At 43.0% G+C, this 16,813-nt stretch overlaps 2 protein-coding genes across 8 annotated transcripts in view; one reads left to right on the top strand and one right to left on the bottom strand.

Annotated features, from left to right (window-relative positions):
• Positions 1–6,948, bottom strand: part of Ggt7 (gamma-glutamyltransferase 7) — a 31,379-nt gene extending 24,431 nt beyond the window's left edge. Inside the window, exons 1-3 of one of the 3 annotated variants that reach the window (XM_031372424.1) lie at positions 6,724–6,948; positions 6,026–6,149; positions 3,229–3,426 (exon numbers count right to left, since the gene is read on the bottom strand). In XM_031372424.1, the coding sequence (XP_031228284.1) occupies positions 3,229–3,397 (169 nt within the window). In that variant the 5' untranslated portion in view covers positions 3,398–3,426; positions 6,026–6,149; positions 6,724–6,948. Of the gene's footprint in view, positions 1–3,228; positions 3,427–6,025; positions 6,150–6,723 lie in introns of those variants that run through there. The other 2 variants (XM_031372423.1, XM_031372427.1) reach the window with 2 other exon arrangements.
• The window catches only part of Acss2 (acyl-CoA synthetase short chain family member 2), a 35,885-nt gene continuing 25,524 nt past the window's right edge, over positions 6,453–16,813 (top strand). Inside the window, exons 1-3 of one of the 5 annotated variants that reach the window (XM_031372420.1) lie at positions 7,095–7,496; positions 10,267–10,354; positions 10,954–11,149. In XM_031372420.1, the coding sequence (XP_031228280.1) occupies positions 11,061–11,149 (89 nt within the window). In that variant the 5' untranslated portion in view covers positions 7,095–7,496; positions 10,267–10,354; positions 10,954–11,060. Of the gene's footprint in view, positions 7,044–7,094; positions 7,497–10,254; positions 10,355–10,953; positions 11,150–16,813 lie in introns of those variants that run through there. The other 4 variants (XM_031372418.1, XM_031372419.1, XM_031372421.1 and 1 more) reach the window with 4 other exon arrangements.

Below are 16,813 nucleotides of genomic sequence, written 5' to 3' on the forward strand. Positions count from 1 at the left end.
CAAAAAAAAAAAAAAGAAAGAAAAAGAAAAGAAAAGAAAAAGAAATTACAACCCTACTAGCTAATTTTAGTTGCTATTTCCAGGTACTTGCTTTAAATGGCCCCACCACAACTAGATCTAAGATTATTTTATTCAACATATCAAGTTGCTCATTTATTTATAAAAATTATAAACTGAGGAAAAACTATCAAAAATGGGTACTGGGAGGTTCTAGAATACATAACATGCTCTGCATGCATAGTAGGGCAATAATTCCATTGATAAGAGCAAGAGTAATATACTGAGGAAAGATTGGTTTGGGGCTAGTAGAAAAAAGTTTATTAGAGACAGGCTTGTGGATGGAACTTGCAATCCCAGCACTTAGAAGGCTGAAGCATCCAGGCTGCAACATGGTTGAAGCCAGTGTATGTTGCAATAGTGAGTTCCAGGCCAGCCTTGGCTATATAGTAAATTCCAGGCCAGCCTTGGCTATATAGTGAATTCCAGGCCAGCCTGAGCTACAGAATGAGATCTCAGTCTCGAAACAAACAAAACCCCAGTATGCTTTCAGAGAAAGGTGGGTTTAGTTTTGATTATCCTGAGTTAGTGAGACACAAGGCATTGCTGTCTCAAGGTAGCCGATCAAAGTACTTAATTTTCTTTCTCTTCCATGTTTTTAAAAAACAGGTTATAACACATCCTAGGCTGGATTTGAACTGCCTTAAAGGGGAGATTTCTGAACTTGGGGTGACATGACCGGAAGAGCAGAGTGGTGTGTGAACTTGAGGTGAGGGCAACCGCAGGAAGCACATCTGAGTGACTTAAGAGTCACATGGGTGTGACAGGTGATGACATGGTAGTCAGATGGAATTTAGGGGGTTCTTAGGAGGGAGGATATAGAAAACCAGGTCACATTTTAAAAGTGAGAACAGAGGGAAAGACTCAGAGTCGGCTTCTGAGCATCTGCTTTGGACTCCGAAGGGCGGTGCTCCTCACTGAGAATGGTGCTGGGACAAGAAGGAAGCGTGTGGGGAAGACATGCTGACTTCGGCATGGATGGTGACGGTTGGGTATCTGGAGGCTAATGCCTGGGAGAGGAGGGTTATTATGGCTCTCATGTCGACGAAAGGAAGCATTTCCTAACTTTGAAGCGGTCACTGACTAGCTCTCTTTTCTCCAGGGCCTGCTGTGGGGTGCACTTGATTTTGGAGAATTCCGCTGGGCTAAAGGCTACCCAGACCCAACCAAGGTCCTGGCGAAGAAGACAGGGCAGTGCCACTAGGTGGCACTACTAGGCTGAGAATAGAGAAGGTCATGTCAGCCTACACGCTGGTCAGTCTAGCTGGACCCAAAGAGTCTTGGGACTTGGAAACAGGCCTAGGTGGTACGGCACCAAAATGCTCAGACGGTTATGGTGGCAAGACCCTCCAAAGTGAGTCCTGAGAACTTGGTGAACACCTTGTGGTAAAGGAGTTCCTGGGAGCTTGGGTAACCAGCCTCTATGCTGAATTTCTAGGCAAGAGTTGTACTGCTGAGTTCTACCCCGAGCCCCTCTCTGTTGAATTCCCACCCACATCAGCATGCAGCCTACACTGAACTCATCCAAGACATTCCTGAGGTTTGGGAACTCCACTCCCTACAGTACTTCATCTTGGCAGCTTCTCTCTTTCATCTATTCATTCAATCATTTACTGAGTACCCAACACTTTGCTGAATGCTGGAGAAAGAATAGTGGATTTAAAAAAAAGCCACAATCCCTTAGAGGCCTCATAGGCATGTAGCAATGACTTTAACAAGGGGCCAGAAGACGACAGATCAAAGGTTCCACTCTGTTATTTAGGACAGATGGATATCCTTTGTAGAGGCGGGGGAGAAAAGGAAGGTCCAGTACAGGGTAGGCACACCTACTACACTAGAGTGAGTCAGGACTGCACTGCTCTTGATCTCTGATTAGAAAACCCAGATTGACCAGGTGGCTGGTGTTAATAGATGACCAGGAGGCTGGTTCCACCAGGACATTCTTTCCCACATCCTCTCTTCTACCGCCAAGGCTACCCCATCCCCAACCCCAAGAAGATTAGTTTTTTGACAGGCAGCTCTGACACTTGAGGACCCAAAAGTCCCCACACCCCATTCTTAATCCCATCACAGGTAAAGTGAGATCCAGTCAGGCTGGTGGGTTCTCCTGGTCAGAAAGCAGGGGGGGAGGATTTCCAGGCCGGGAGTGACACTGGAAGAGCCAGGCTAGAAAGAGTTGGAGCAGCATCCTCCAGTATAGAAAAGGGATAAAGCTCAAGTGCAGGCACCACCAGGAGGAAGTCAGGGAGGGAAGCAGAAGAATGCTCTAATGCCAGGAAGTGACGTTGAGGGAAAGAGGGCAGAGGGATGCAGGATGAAGAACGGTGGGGAACATAGAGCTGGACCACATGGACAGGAGAGATAGCAATGGGGAAGGAATACCAACACATCCCTCTGTCCCCAGCTCTCTCTCAAGCCCGGCTTCCTTCCCAAACTCCGTCTCCTTCCGTTTCAGCAGAGGGTTGAGAATACAGCTCTTAAGAATGACCAGAAACTCCTACCGACCTGACTAACATCCGGGCCAGATCCCCATCTCTGGAAGGGGTAGGATAGTCCATAGAACAGCAAAGGCACCGTAGTCCCCAAGGACTTTGAGAGGTCATGCAGTCCATCCCCTTGTCTCTGGATACCCAGAATTCCCAGACGGAGAGGAATCATATTTTCTTTACCCCTCTCTGGACATGAAGAGATAGATTCTCAGCTCTTCTCTGGACACTCTGCTTCCCCTAATCCCTGGCTGTGGTGAAGTTCTCCTTAAGATCTAGACTCAATCCTGCTTGCTGCAGTCTCCTACTTGGCTTCTTCTATCCTGTCCTCTGTGGCTACAGAAAAGCCTTTACTAGGTTGATCACAGCAGTTCTTTAGGCTCTCCCCTCCAGCATCCCTTCTTTCTCAGTAGGTTCTTCCTAAAAGGTAATCATAATCCCTCCTGCTGCAGTCCTTGCATCCCCTCCCGTGTCGCATCCTACGCCTCTAAGGCAAAAATACCCCTTTTCCCACCAGACAGTTTAACAGGGCTGAGGAAGAAGGGGAGAGGTCCAGGATGCAGAGGTTGAATGAAGGAGATGGGAGAATGGAAATGGATGCTCAGAACAGGAGGAGGAGGACTGGGACATCAGCCCCCACCCTCGCCCCCCAAGGCGGGGCAGGGATGGGGCCAGAGGGCCTCACCAGTATCCGGGTCTCCCAGGAAGGCGTCCTCATCCTTACGGCCCCTCAGTGGGGCCGCAGGCGCTGGCTCGTCCTCGGGCAGCCTCGGGAAGCTGGTGATGCTCATGTAGTCGACTGGTGAGTAGGCGCCTAGGGCGCTCTCCTGGCTAGCCTCGTTCTCTGCCGCCATCCTCGCCCTAACCCCCAGCAGCGCAGCGCCTGCCGGAAGTGGCAGTGAAGAGGGGGGTGCGAGGGCGGAGGGCGGGGTCTGAGCTCCTGGACAGCCGGGAGGGGGCGCCCCCACCCTCAGCAGTGTCCTAGTCTGACTCGCCCCCGCCTGCTTAAAGTCTACTGCTTGCAGCCTGCAGGCAGGTGCAGGAGGACGGGAGCCCAGAGGACAGCGGAAGGTTGCCAGGAAGACGGCGCTACTCTGGGATCCTCAGACAATCCCTGGCCCTTCCTCCTTCCAGTCTGAATCCAGCTTAGATTCCATATGCCTCTAGGACCACAGACTGACTTTGGAGCGCAAATTTCTCCTTGACTTCAGATCTTCTGACCATTCACGTCTTGGACCCCAAATCTCTCTGTGGTCGCCAAGATTCCCCTCCTCTGATCTCAAACTGCTCCTCCGACCCCTCTCAGACTACGCTTCACACCCCCAGAGTTCTTTTTGACTTATGACTCTGGCTTCATTGCACCCCAAGATTCCTTTCCAATCACCAGTCCCTATTTCATCCCGACTGCTTTTTCACCCTCAGACCTCTCTTGAACCTCTCTTTCAATCTCACATCCCTTTCTGTCCCCCCAACCCTGCCCCCGCCCCATTGCTCAGACTTCTCTTTTAAACCCTAACTCCTTCTGGAAGCGCCCTGATGTATCAGCATAGGAGATTGGCCCTTCCTCAAAGCCCACCCCCAACTTTAGCATCTTTAGAAGCAAACCCTCAGATTCCACTCCAGGAAACGTGATTCAGTAGGCCAGAACATGGTCTTTGGAACCTTAATATTCTTCGGGATTTTAAAGAGTGCTTGATGTGGTTCTGGAGCTAAAGTAAAAGAAGTAACAACGGTGCGGTAGAGCAGGATGGTGAGGTGGGAAGGATAAATGGCTAAGAACAGGCCTTAGGGAGGAACTCCTTGGTAGAGTGCTTGCCTGTGTGAGGGCTTGACACCCAGCATCAGAAGAAGAAAAAAGGAGAGGAAGAGGAGGAGGGGAGGGAGAGGAAGAGGAGGAGGGGGAGGGAGAGGAGGAGGAGGAGGAGGAAGAGGAAGAGGAAGAAGGAGGAGAAGAAGGAGAAGGAGAAGGAGAAGGAGAAGGAGAAGGAGAAGAAGAAGAAGAAGAAGAAGAAGAAGAAGAAGAAGAAGAAGAAGAAGAAGAAAGAAGAAGAAGAAGAAGAAGAAGAAGAAGAAGAAGAAGAAGAAGAAGAAGAAGAAGAAGAAGAAGAAGAAGAAGAAGAAAGACACAAAGAAAGAAAAGGGGGAGAGGTTTCTGTACTTGCCAAGACCATCTCTGGAACTGCCTCTCCTAGCTCCAAGTATGAAAGTTATGAGTCTAAACTTCTACTATTCAGTCCACAAACATGGAGATGGGGTTGGTGAAGCTATGGATACACAATATTCCTTTCTTTCTCAATCCCTGGCTCCAGGCTCAGTGTGACTTGAATTGTTTTAATATTTACCATGGACCACGGAGCTGCAGTGCTACTTGTGGACAGCAGGGAGCAGCAGTAGATGGGGAACAGTTGCAGGAGAAGAGTTTAGGAAGGATAGCGGGTCAGAGCTGAGCAGTGGAAATGAGACTGAGGGATGGAGGTCTTCAGATCAATAGGCAAATATATTTATGCCTTCTTCCCCACAGAGAGGTTCTTATTAGTGGTCTATAGGGATCAAGGTTTCTGTGATTTCTTCTATTCCAATGAGAGTTTTGTCCCCACTAAAGGAGATCTGTGTCATCTGAGTGTTGTCCACTCCTTCAGTGTATGTTGAGGCTCCTCAGTGAGGACTGAACCATCTCATCGGGGTTCAGATATCCTTAGTGAGGTCTTTATCCTCTAGAGGAAAACCTGTTTTGTAGCTCAGTAATGCCATGTGCATCCTATTAGCAGGGCTTTTCCGTAGGGTCTGAGACCTCCAGGAAAAGCTCTGCCTCCTTAATGTAGTTCGTGCAATTTCAATGAAGTGTGTATTTGTTCAGAGGGGTTAACAAAGTATCTGTCCCCTCTCTGAGACCCTTGTTTAGTCTACAAGGTCTGTATGTGCTTAGTGAGCCTTAACCACCCCCTCCCCCAGGATTGGGTAAGCTCTATCTGGGCATGAGTTTTTCAGTTTAGGGTGGGTTAAGCATATGGTCAGTTGGACAAAGATCAGTGTAGCAGGTGGGTAGATGGGTCACAAGCCCTCAGTAGACATTAAACAGCAGGAGCTGCCTGCTTCAGACCTCGGATTCACTCTTGTAGCTGAATATTTAAAGATCCTTGTCTTGACAGTCTGAATTGTTAGATGAGGTAGTCCTTGGTGATAACTGTAGGAAGGAAATGGAGTGTCCTACTCGGCTTCCTTTTGGGTGAAGAAGATAGAGGGAAGTCAGAGATAAGTAAAGTCAGTTTGTGTCAGTTAGGAGTGTACTTAGGTGAATTAAAAAATGTAAATTTTTCCTCTTTATACTTGTATTATTTTATATTGCATAGACCTTGTATTTTACAAGATGTGGCTTCTGTTTGTGTTAGCAAAAACAGACAACACAAGAACTCAGACCTGACCCTAACTTGATCATTATTTGCTCCCCGACTTTGAAATTTCCCTTCCTTTCCTGAATTTACCTTTAGTGCAAGGAGAACTTGTGCGTTTGGGGCCAAGATCTGAAGGATCCTCCTCGTCTTCACTTAAGAGTCTTGTACTTTAGATCAGGATGGAGATTTATGGAGGCAAAAAGAATGACATATCCTAAGAGGTGAGAGAGAATCAGAACGAGTTGGCAGGAAGGATCATATCCGGGAGCTGTGCCCTCAAGGTCGCAGAGGAATTTTTCCATAGGAACGGAATTGGGGTGCTGCTCGGTGGGACACTTGGAGGAGTATCACCCAGAAGGAACTGTACTGCACCTGGCTATCCAACCCTGGAGTGACAGGATCGCGCAATCAGACCACCGTAAGTGCACAACGGATGACACAATGCCTCTTATTGGCCAGCCCTTCACGTCTCAAGCTGCGCGGCGCCGTGACCCAACCCCTATCTGTCAGTCCAAGACCCTAACTTGGTCACTCCACAGCCCTGCCTCCTCTCGTGTCACCTCCAGCCGGGCTACACCCCATCACTCCACGGGCCCGCCCCCTCGCCTGTCACCTCTGGCCCCGCCCCTCCCCCGGCATTCCAAGGCTCCACCCCTCTCCTGTTATTCCCTGACCATACCTTCAGCTTTCACTACGGCTCCACCCCTTCCGGCGAGTCAGCTCCACCCTCGCCCCCCGCTTTGCTTCAGCGGTTTTTGCTGACCCCGCCCCTTCACGCATGGACCTACCCACTATTGGATGCCTAGAGCACGGCCTCTAGCCCCAGGCTCCGCCCTCGCCTGAGGCCCCGCCTCTCGGGTCGACCTGTTTTCCCCGCCCCGGCACCCGCGGCGACCGCAACGGCGGCCACGGTGCTCAGAACTTGACGCGATGGGGCTTCCCGAGGAGCGGCGCAAGAGCGGCAGCGGGAGCCGGGCTCGCGAGGAGACCGGCGCCGAGGGCCGGGTGCGGGGGTGGTCCCCGCCGCCGGAGGTCACACGCTCGGCACACGTCCCCTCTCTGCAGCGCTACCGCGAGCTGCACCGGCGTTCTGTGGAGGAGCCGCGGGGTGAGGCTGGGCCCGGGCGACTCTCGGAGGCGCCAGTGAGCAGAGGAGCGGGAGTCCTAGGGGGATTGACCGAGCTCCGTGAGGAAGGGAGGAGATGGAGGGTCCCCGGGGGAGATGGAAACGGGATTCGAAAGAGATGGCGTTCCGAGAGAAGGAGGAGGGGTCTGTGAGGCGAGACTTGCTAGAAGTTGGGGGACCCTCTGGCCGCTTGGCGGTTTCGTGAGATGCGAGTTTTCACGAGGAGATAGATGCGGGCTCCGTGAGAAGAAGCGGGGGTTCGGCGAGGAGAAAGTTCCGCGAGAAAGAGAGCCCTTGAGGTGAAAGGAAGGGCTCCGAGGAGCAAGGGTGAACCTTGAGGGAAGGAGAGCCCAGAAGAGAATCACCTTTGCCTCCTAGTCAACAATCGCCTCCCTCAGACCTTTAACGAACGCGCGCACCTCATTTTGCTCGGAGGTCAGTGCAAGTCTGTTTCCCATCTAGGAGCCAGCCCTGCCTCTGTGTAAAGTAACAGCGATCCCAGTACACAAGTGTACAAGTTGCCAATATGCCGAGTTTTGGGTTGTTTGGATGTTATAGTAAACAAAACAAGACTGAGTGAGGTTTACCACCAAACCTTTTTATTTTTATATTTATTTATTTATTTGCTTTAAAAAAAAATTTGGACCTAAATTCTAGTAAGTCATATTCTGAGAGATAATTCTATGCCTTGACAGGTTCTTAAGTGTCAGGACAGTTTAGAGTGCAAAACCACATCCTGGCCAGGCCTGGTACATAAGCCTCTAATCCCAAGCGATGGAGAGGCAGGTGCAAGTTTGTAAGTTCAAGGCCAGCCTGGTCTGCATAGGTAGTTCCAGAACAGCCAAGGCTCCATAGTAAGACCCTGTCAAAAACAGAAAACAAATAGCAATAAAACCCCACCACCACATCCTGGTTGAGAGGCAGCATATTTGGTAGTAAGGTAAACACAAGCCACAAATCATGCTCCGAAAAATGCATAAATAGCTTTGCTTGCAGTCTTAGGCAGTCTTAAAAACCTATATTGAATTTATTCATCTCTAAGATAGATTCATAGATTAAAAAGTCTAAAGTAGGTAATAAAGGGTCCATTATCCAATATTTGATACCCAGCAGCCATTAAGTAAGTAACGATTTGTTTAACAACGATGTGGGTGAAGCAGATACTAAGCAATGCAAAATAATACTGAATCAAGTGTGAAGTTGTTCATTTCTACAAGTAGTGTCCAACTTTGAGTCCTTGGATGTCTTTTCCCTTCTCTTTCTGTGTATTTTTTTCTATCATGACTTCCATCTATTCTCTGGGGTAAGCTAGTACTACACAGTAGTTCCTATTCTATGTATATAGCCTCACACCTTGTTTTTCACTTATATTTTGTTCCCAAGTTTCTCAGAACTGTAGACCATTTATTTATATTTCACACACTTTGATGATGTTATACTGAGCAAAACAAGTCTGTGAGAGAGGTTTATAAATCTGCTTTTTTCCCCTAATTTATCCTTTTCTTTCTTGCCCTCATTTTCTGTTTTCTGGTAGTGTCGATGGCATTATACTAAACTATAAGTATATAGTTTCTTCTATCATCATCTTCTCATCTGTCTTTTATACCTTATGAATTATTGTTTACTAAGCAGTATTTCAGTTTGATTTGCTGTGGGTACACCCTACATTTTACAGAGAAGGAAACTGAAGCTTAGAAAGACTAATGCACACAAGGACATAAAGCAAGGCTTTCATGAAGTTAGGATTTAAACCAATATCACCTTGACTAGAGAACCTATACCCTGACTATTATGCTATTCTCTGACTCCACAATTTGTGTTCCACTAAATTCTGTCAAATACTACTTCAAAATATCTCTCAGACTGACCCTTTCTTCATTTTCATAGACATTTTAAGTCAAGAAAGCAGGAAGCAGTCTCCTAATTTGTCCCCTCCTCCCTAGTCTTAACACCTTCAGTTGTTCCAGCAGACTTATCTAACACCATTAGGCTGATGTTCTGGGAACACTGCTTTCGTATGTCATTGTAAAAAATGTTCTGTGCATGTGTGCATGTGTGAGGGTCTTGGCACATAGTCCTGACTGGCTTCTTTAAAAAATGGTCACTCTGGCCGGGCGGTGGTGGTGCATGCCTTTAATCCCGGCACTTGGGAGGGCAGAGGCAGGCGGATTTCTGAGTTCGAGGCCAGCCTGGTCTACAGAGTGAGTTCCAGGACAGCCAGGGCTACTCAGAGAAACCCTGTCTCGAAAAACCAAAAAAAGCAAAAAGCAAAGAAATGGTTACTCAGTATTTTGTTATATTTATATATATACATATATATAATGTACATACATAATTTCTAGTTTTTACCACTTTTTAATTGTTGGACTTTGGAGTTTGTTTTTAAGGTGTGTGTATGTGTGTGTGTTGACTAGAGGACAGCTTTGGTGGCTCAGCAAGCCCCAGAGATCTACCTGTCTCTGCACTGAAAGCACTAGAATGACAAATGAGTGCCACTATGCCAAATTCTCCTGCTTGTGTGGTAATCACTTTACAAACTGAACTATTTCTCCAGCCCTAGTTTTATTATTTATGAATTCTTTATAGTCAGTGTTTCATGTAGTCCAGACTGGCCTCAAATTTCAGCTAAGGCTGGCTTTGAACTCCTGATTCTCTGGCTCTACCTTCCAAGTAGTAGGATTACAGGTTTACATCATTGTACCCTTTTCTAGTTTCATTATTGTAGTGTTTCTATAGAAACCTTTTTAGTAATGCCTTCTTTCCTCTTTGGGGTTATTTTCTTGGAATATATATATATATATATTTATAAAATTAAGTTAGCAAATAAAGATTCTAAAAGGTTTTATAGCTTCTCTTTGGTAGACATTTCTTACAGTGTTGTTGATGTATAAAAGCGTCTGATTCCCTAAACAGACCTTATGTAGCCAAGCATAGAGTTAAATTTTTTAAAAATCTTGTTTTATAGGTATACATACAGTACCACCTTATGTTTATTTAATTTTTATTTCCTTAATAGATTGAAAGATGGCATACCATGTGATTTAGCTTTTGTTTATATTCTCTAGTCCCAGTATGCCAAATTATGAATTAATTCTTGCTGATATTTTCATTATTTTCAGTGTTTCAGATTCAAATAGTTTCCCCATCATAAAATAGTTCCAAACCTCACTTGGTTTCCTCTCATACCATTTTCATTTGGTTCCAGAGTAAAATATGTACCTATCTTTTGGAAATTAATGAGAATGTCTTCTCAAGGAAATTCAAGTCTTAGTAACCTGCAAAATCATACTTGTGTAAGTAGTTGTAGGAAGCAATGCTCAATAAACAATAGCTAAGAGATAATGAACAAACTAAGAGAAGAGATGATTGTGGAAGACTTTCAGGGTAAAGAATATATTTTTTATTGATTGCCTATTGGATACTAGTCATTGTGCCAGGTACTGCACAGGTATGATTTAAATAGGTAGTAAAATCTGAATAGATACTTTTGAATGTGTGTGTGTGTATATGTATGTGTGTGTGTGTGTGTGTGTGTGTGTGTGTGTACTAGAGACAGTCTCATAGCACATGCTGACTTTGAACTCCCTGTGTAAAGACTGATCTTAAACTCCTAATAATTCTGCCTCTACCTCCCAGGTGCTTGGATCATAATAGGCATGTGGCACCACTCTTGACACCACTCTGGATAGTTAGTTTTGAGTATACAAGGAACAATTTGGATCAACATTTGGGAATAGCCTGTAGGAGCGAGAGTAATAGATGACTAGGATAGACAGATAATGAGTCATAGGACAGGGTGATTATAACTTGGTCCTGTGCATATACTAGTGATCCATCTGATGATAAATATATTTGATACTTAGTGATATATGGACATCTCTCTTTGTTGCAGAGTTCTGGGGAAACATTGCCAAGGAATTTTACTGGAAAACCCCATGCCCTGGCCCATTCCTCCAATACAACTTTGATGTGACTAAAGGGAAAATATTCACTGAGTGGATGAAAGGAGCAACTACAAACATCTGCTACAATGTGCTAGATCGAAATGTCCATGAGAAAAAACTTGGCGACAAAGTTGCTTTTTACTGGTAAAAATATTTATATTCTATGTCAGAGAACAATCTTGAATTTATATAGCATTTTATAATTCACAGTGTGCTTTATCATTAAATTTTTAAAAAATATTATTAAAATTAATTGCATGTGGGTGGCATGTGAGTGTGACGGTACTCCTGAGAACACCTTCAGGAGTTGGTTCTGTCATTCACACTGTGGGTTGTAGGGATTGAACTCAGATCATCAGGCTTATGGACAGATGTCTTTTACCTGCTGCTATCTTATTACACCATACCTGCAACTCCACATATCTTGAGATAGAGTCTTACTGTAAAATCCTGACTGGTCTGGTATCTGCTAGGTAATGAAACCTAGTTTTGAACTTGTAACAACCCTAACCCTGCCTCAGCCTCCTAACTGACGGAATTACAGTTGCATGCCATCCACACTGGGCTGTCACAAAGTACTTCAGATTCCATAGGTTTACTTGATGATTACAGAAACCAGAAAGAGTGAACAATGGATCATTAACTTGATAATTCAGTAAGGAAAAATAAATAAAGGAAGTTAAATTGCATTACTACTGGGTGACGGTCAACAAAAATCAAGAGGCCCTCCTATTCTTGGTTTATGGTTGGGGATGAGGAGAATGGGTATATAGGAGAGAGCAGGACTAGGTTGCTTTTTTTTTTGTTGTTCTTGCTTTGGGACAAAAATCGAGAATTATGGTTTTTACCAACTCTATCACTGTTATCACTACTTTTATTGAGTTAAATGTTAGATACTGTTTAGTAGTTTAAGAAATAGTGTATTTGATGCCCACAATAACTACAAAAACCACTATGCCTGGCAAGATTTCTTTTTTAAATATATATGTTTTATTAGTTCTTTTTTTGTTTATTTCTTGGTTTGTTTGTTTGTTTGTTTTCCGGAGACATGGTTTCTCTGTGTAGCCCTGGCTGTCCTGGAACTCACTCTGTAGACCAGGCTGCCCCTGCTTCTCAAGTGCTGGGATTAAAGGCGTGCACCACCACCACCTGGCGTTTTATTAGTTCTTTGAACATTTCCTACAATATATTTGGTCGTATTCAATTCCAACTCTTCCCCCTAATTCCTCCCCTCATATGCCTACCCCTTCAAACTTGCCTTTGTGGAACCCCAGTTTATGTTAACACTGTCTCTAAGAAGTAGTAGTGTTCAATGGAACACTAATTTGGGGAGCACTTCATTAGTAATCTGCAAATTGATTTCCAGTGCAATTAGTTCTGTGGTAAGACACCCTTACCTTGCTTTAACACAATCACTTGTTCAACAATAATTTTTAAAGATACTGGGTACCAGGGCTGGACTGATGGCTCAGTGTTAAGAGGGCATACTGCTCTTGCAAAGGACCCAAGGCCAGTTCCTAGAACCCACATAGAATAGTTTAAAATGCCTATAACTCCAGGTCCAGGGAATCTGATGCCCTCTTGTAGATGCCACAGGTACCTGCACTTATATATGTGCACATGTGCAATGCGCGCACACATACACACTCACACACAATTAATAAATTATGAAAAGATAATGGATACTTAACCTTATATTAGATGTTATGAATACAGGAGTAGAAAAATGGGAGAAAGTATCAGTGGGCAATTGATTTTCAATTCTTTTATGTTTAAAATAAAGTAAACCACAAATGGATTGTATTTGTTTTAATAAAAAAATAAAGTGCAAATATGCTAGATACATAGTTGTTTCCCTTTGTTGGGCCCATGTTTGTGAATATACTTACACCACTTCCTCTTCCTTCTCTTCCTCCTGTTTCTCTATGGCTGCTACTTTTTGTGGTATTGGGGAGTAAACTTTTGCACATGCTAAGGAACAGCTCCACCACTGAGCTACATTCCTGGCTCCCCTTTAATTGTCTTTAAACAAGAGATTGGCTTCTTGTTATCATGGATGAGAGTTTAAATCTCAAATACTTCCCTAACTTCTTTCTTTCACTAAACATAATTTTAAAATTATCAGAGTCTTTATCAGAGCAGTGTAGTAAGTATATTAAGATGGCATTTCCTCTTTTTTCTCCTCCCACCCCCCACCGAGATAGGGTCTTGCATATCTCAGGCTAGCCTCAATAACTGTGTAGCTGAGGATGACTGAGAAATTCTGATCCCTTTCCCTCTACTTTCCTCTACTGCTCTACTGTGTACCAGGATTAGAGACCTGTACCACCATGCCCAGTTTATGCTGGGGACTTGTCCATGGTAGGCAAGCATTCTACCAATGGAGCTACATCTCAGCCTTTGCATTTCCTTTCATGTGCAGAGTTTGTTTTTTTCTGAAGTCAGCAATTGCCTACCATCTTTTCCTTGTACCATTTGCCTTTATCGTATACTCAGAATTTCCCAAACTTTTAAACATATATATTCTAAGACCCTCTTTCTCCCCATTCCCACCAAGCCTTCTCTGTTAGGACCTACCTTTTTCTGCTTAATTTTTTTATTAATGCTTTAAAAAATAAAAAATTTTAGTGACTTTATCTGATAGTTCTACGATTTGAATCTAGGGCCTTATGCTGCTAAGGTGAGCATTCTTCCACTAACCTATATCTCCAGCTCTAGGATCTTTGCTATTTTAGCCAGGCCATTGTGGAACTCATTATGTAACCTGGGTTAGTTTCAAAATCATGGCAATTAAACCTACAGCTTTGTACACACTAAGTAACTGTTCTACCTGCCTCAGCCTCTCAGATATTGAGATTACAGGCATGACTCATCATATCTGGCAAGTTTTCTTTTCTTATTGCTTTCTTCTTGGCTTAAATAGTATCATTTAGATGAATGCAATATTATGATCATATCACATTTGTAGTTAATTTCTTATATTAGGACATATTTATGCACTGAAGTAACCCACAAGGAAAATCACACTCTTTTGAGTGTGTTCTAGTTAGCTAAAACAGAACCAACACATGGAAGAACTTGGCCTTTTACTTTAGCTTGGCACATAATAAATGTTTATGGAATTATATTATTTTTAGAACTCTATGTGCCTGTTAGACTCTACATAGGTCAACTTTCTTTATAGATTAGCACATCTAAGGTTAGCTAGAGAGGGGAAATGCTTTCTGAAGATAAAATGGAGACTAATCTCAGATAGTTTTACTAGCCAACTATAGTTTTCTTTACTATGATATTGACTTGTTCAAATTAGCAACATTAGACTGTGATAGATAAAAGAGAAAATAGCCATGTTAGTCAAACATATTTATTTCCAAATTAAAATTTGAAAACCAGATTTGTTAAATGGGCAGATTTTTGTATATTATGAAAGCAAAGTCAATAGATGAACAGATGGGCCTTATATATAAGAGAATAAAGTAAAACCTATCTCCAAGGAGGGCCAGCAGTATGGCTCATCAGGTAGTGGTGCTTGCCACTAAGTCTGATTACCTGAGTTTGACCCCCAGAACCCACATGAAAGAATTGACACCCTCAACTTGTCCTTTGACTTCCACACATATCCTATGTCGTGCATACACATATAAATAAGTAAATGTAAAAAATATATATTAAAAAAGAGTATCTCCAAGGAGCCAAGCATGGTATCAATGTATATAATCCCAGCATTCAGGAGGCTGAAACAGGAGTATGAGGCTGGGCTACACAGAGCAACTGTGTTTCAATAAAAATCAAGGGCTGGAGAGATGGCTTAGTGGTGAAGAGCACTGACTGTTTTTCCAGAGGTCCTGAGTTCAATTCCCAGCAATTAATTGCATGGGGGCTCACAACCATATGTAATGGGATCCAATGCCCTCTTCTGGTGTGTCTGATGAGAGAGATAATGTACTCATAGTCATAAAATAAATAAATCTTTAAAACAATAACAACAAAAAGACATATCTTTTAAGTTTTTCTTCATTTGTCTTATCAACTGGAAAAAAAAGGAAATGGAATTTTCCATTATTCTAGATGGATAAGTTCTGGGAAAAAGACCAGAACCTTTTGTTACATACTCAAATATGTAAAGTTATAGTTGTGACAAGTGTTAGAAAGTCATTGAAGGGTTCATGTATGGGTACAACAGATCAGATTAATATTTTGAAAAAATAAACATTCTTTTGATTATGAGTATGTTTAAAAAGGTAAGAAGTCTAGCGTGAGGATTTGTAGGTAGAGGCCTTAGTTTCTTTGGAATCTTAAACAAGTAATGATATCCTTCTTGAGGTTTAGTTTTCTCATCTTTCAAATGGGGATAGCAAATCTTGTCCATCTCAAAAGATTACAAGGGAGCTAGGTCTGGTGGAACAGGCCTGCAATATCAACTAGTAAAGAGAATTAGCCAGTAGAATTGAGAGTTCAAGACCTGCTTGTACTGTAGAATAAAGTTAAAGTCCAGCCTGGTAAAAAGCAAGTAAGAAGATTAGGGCTATAGCCCAGTGCTAGTGTGCTTTCATGTGGGCCCGAGGTTCAGTCTCTAATATCATCAACAAAACCAGACAAAACCAGAAGAACTGCCACAAGGATTAGCTGAAGCTGAAGATGAATAAACATACTATGACAATTAGAAAATCATCACAATTACAGAAAAGTTGCAAAAACAATGAAAATAACCTTTCCCTGAACAACTTGAGGGTAATATAAATAAGAACTTTCTCGTGTATAACTGTAATATGACTCTCAAAACAAGGAGATCAATATCCATATATCACTTGCCATTTAATCCTTTGATTCTATTGCTGCTTCGTTGAAATTGTTCCAGTAATGTCCTTTTAGCAAGAGGGCTCAGCAATGGAATTATATGTAATGTATGCTGCTTGTCTTTTTTAGTTTCCTTCAGTCTAGACTAGTCCTTCAGTTCAGTCGTGACTCTCGTGGTCTTTAAAGTCTATCTTTAGGGGCTGGAGAGATGGCTCAGCTGTACTTTCAGAGGTCCTGAATTCAATTCCCAGCACCCACATGGCAGATCACAGCTGTCTGCAACTCCAAATCTAGGGGATTCAAAACCCTCATACAGACATAGACATACATACAGATAAAATATCAATATATGTGAAATAAAAAAAAATAGACTATCTTTTCAGTCTTACCAAACAACAAAATGTAACCTAGATACTTAACTAAATTGTTTGCTATTTATTTTATACATACACACATACATATTATATATATATATATATATATATACACACTGAGCTATACATAAATATATCTCAGTAGTTGAGATATATTTATGGAAATTATTCAGTCATACAGGCCTCTCATTACTAACTTTAGTGTCAGCTGTTCTTGATGGCTAAATAATTGAAGCAGTCCCCCAAACAACCTAACAACTTAATGTCTATTAGGGAATCTTAAATATGACATCTAGATTTAGTGGACCTCAATCCATAAATACTCACTAGAGTCTAGCAGCAGGTTTTTAACCTTTTGATATTTATAAATATTTATAGATGGGTTTCAGATAGTACAGTGAGTATATGATAAAAGAAATCTGGTCTTTGTTTTCATGGAGCTCACATGATTGTTACCTGCAATCTTGTTTAGAAAGGATTGTTAGGATCAATGGGAAATAAGGAAACAAATATAAAACAGGAAATTATTTCAAGGGAGAGTGTGGGAATGTGCCGGGCATATCTCCAGGAGCAAATGGCCATATATATGCTCCCATGACTCTTGACAATGCCAAGGCCCTTTTTTTTTTTAACATGA

This window comes from Mastomys coucha, unplaced genomic scaffold (assembly GCF_008632895.1).
Source record: "Mastomys coucha isolate ucsf_1 unplaced genomic scaffold, UCSF_Mcou_1 pScaffold15, whole genome shotgun sequence".
Lineage (NCBI taxonomy): Eukaryota > Metazoa > Chordata > Mammalia > Rodentia > Muridae > Mastomys > Mastomys coucha.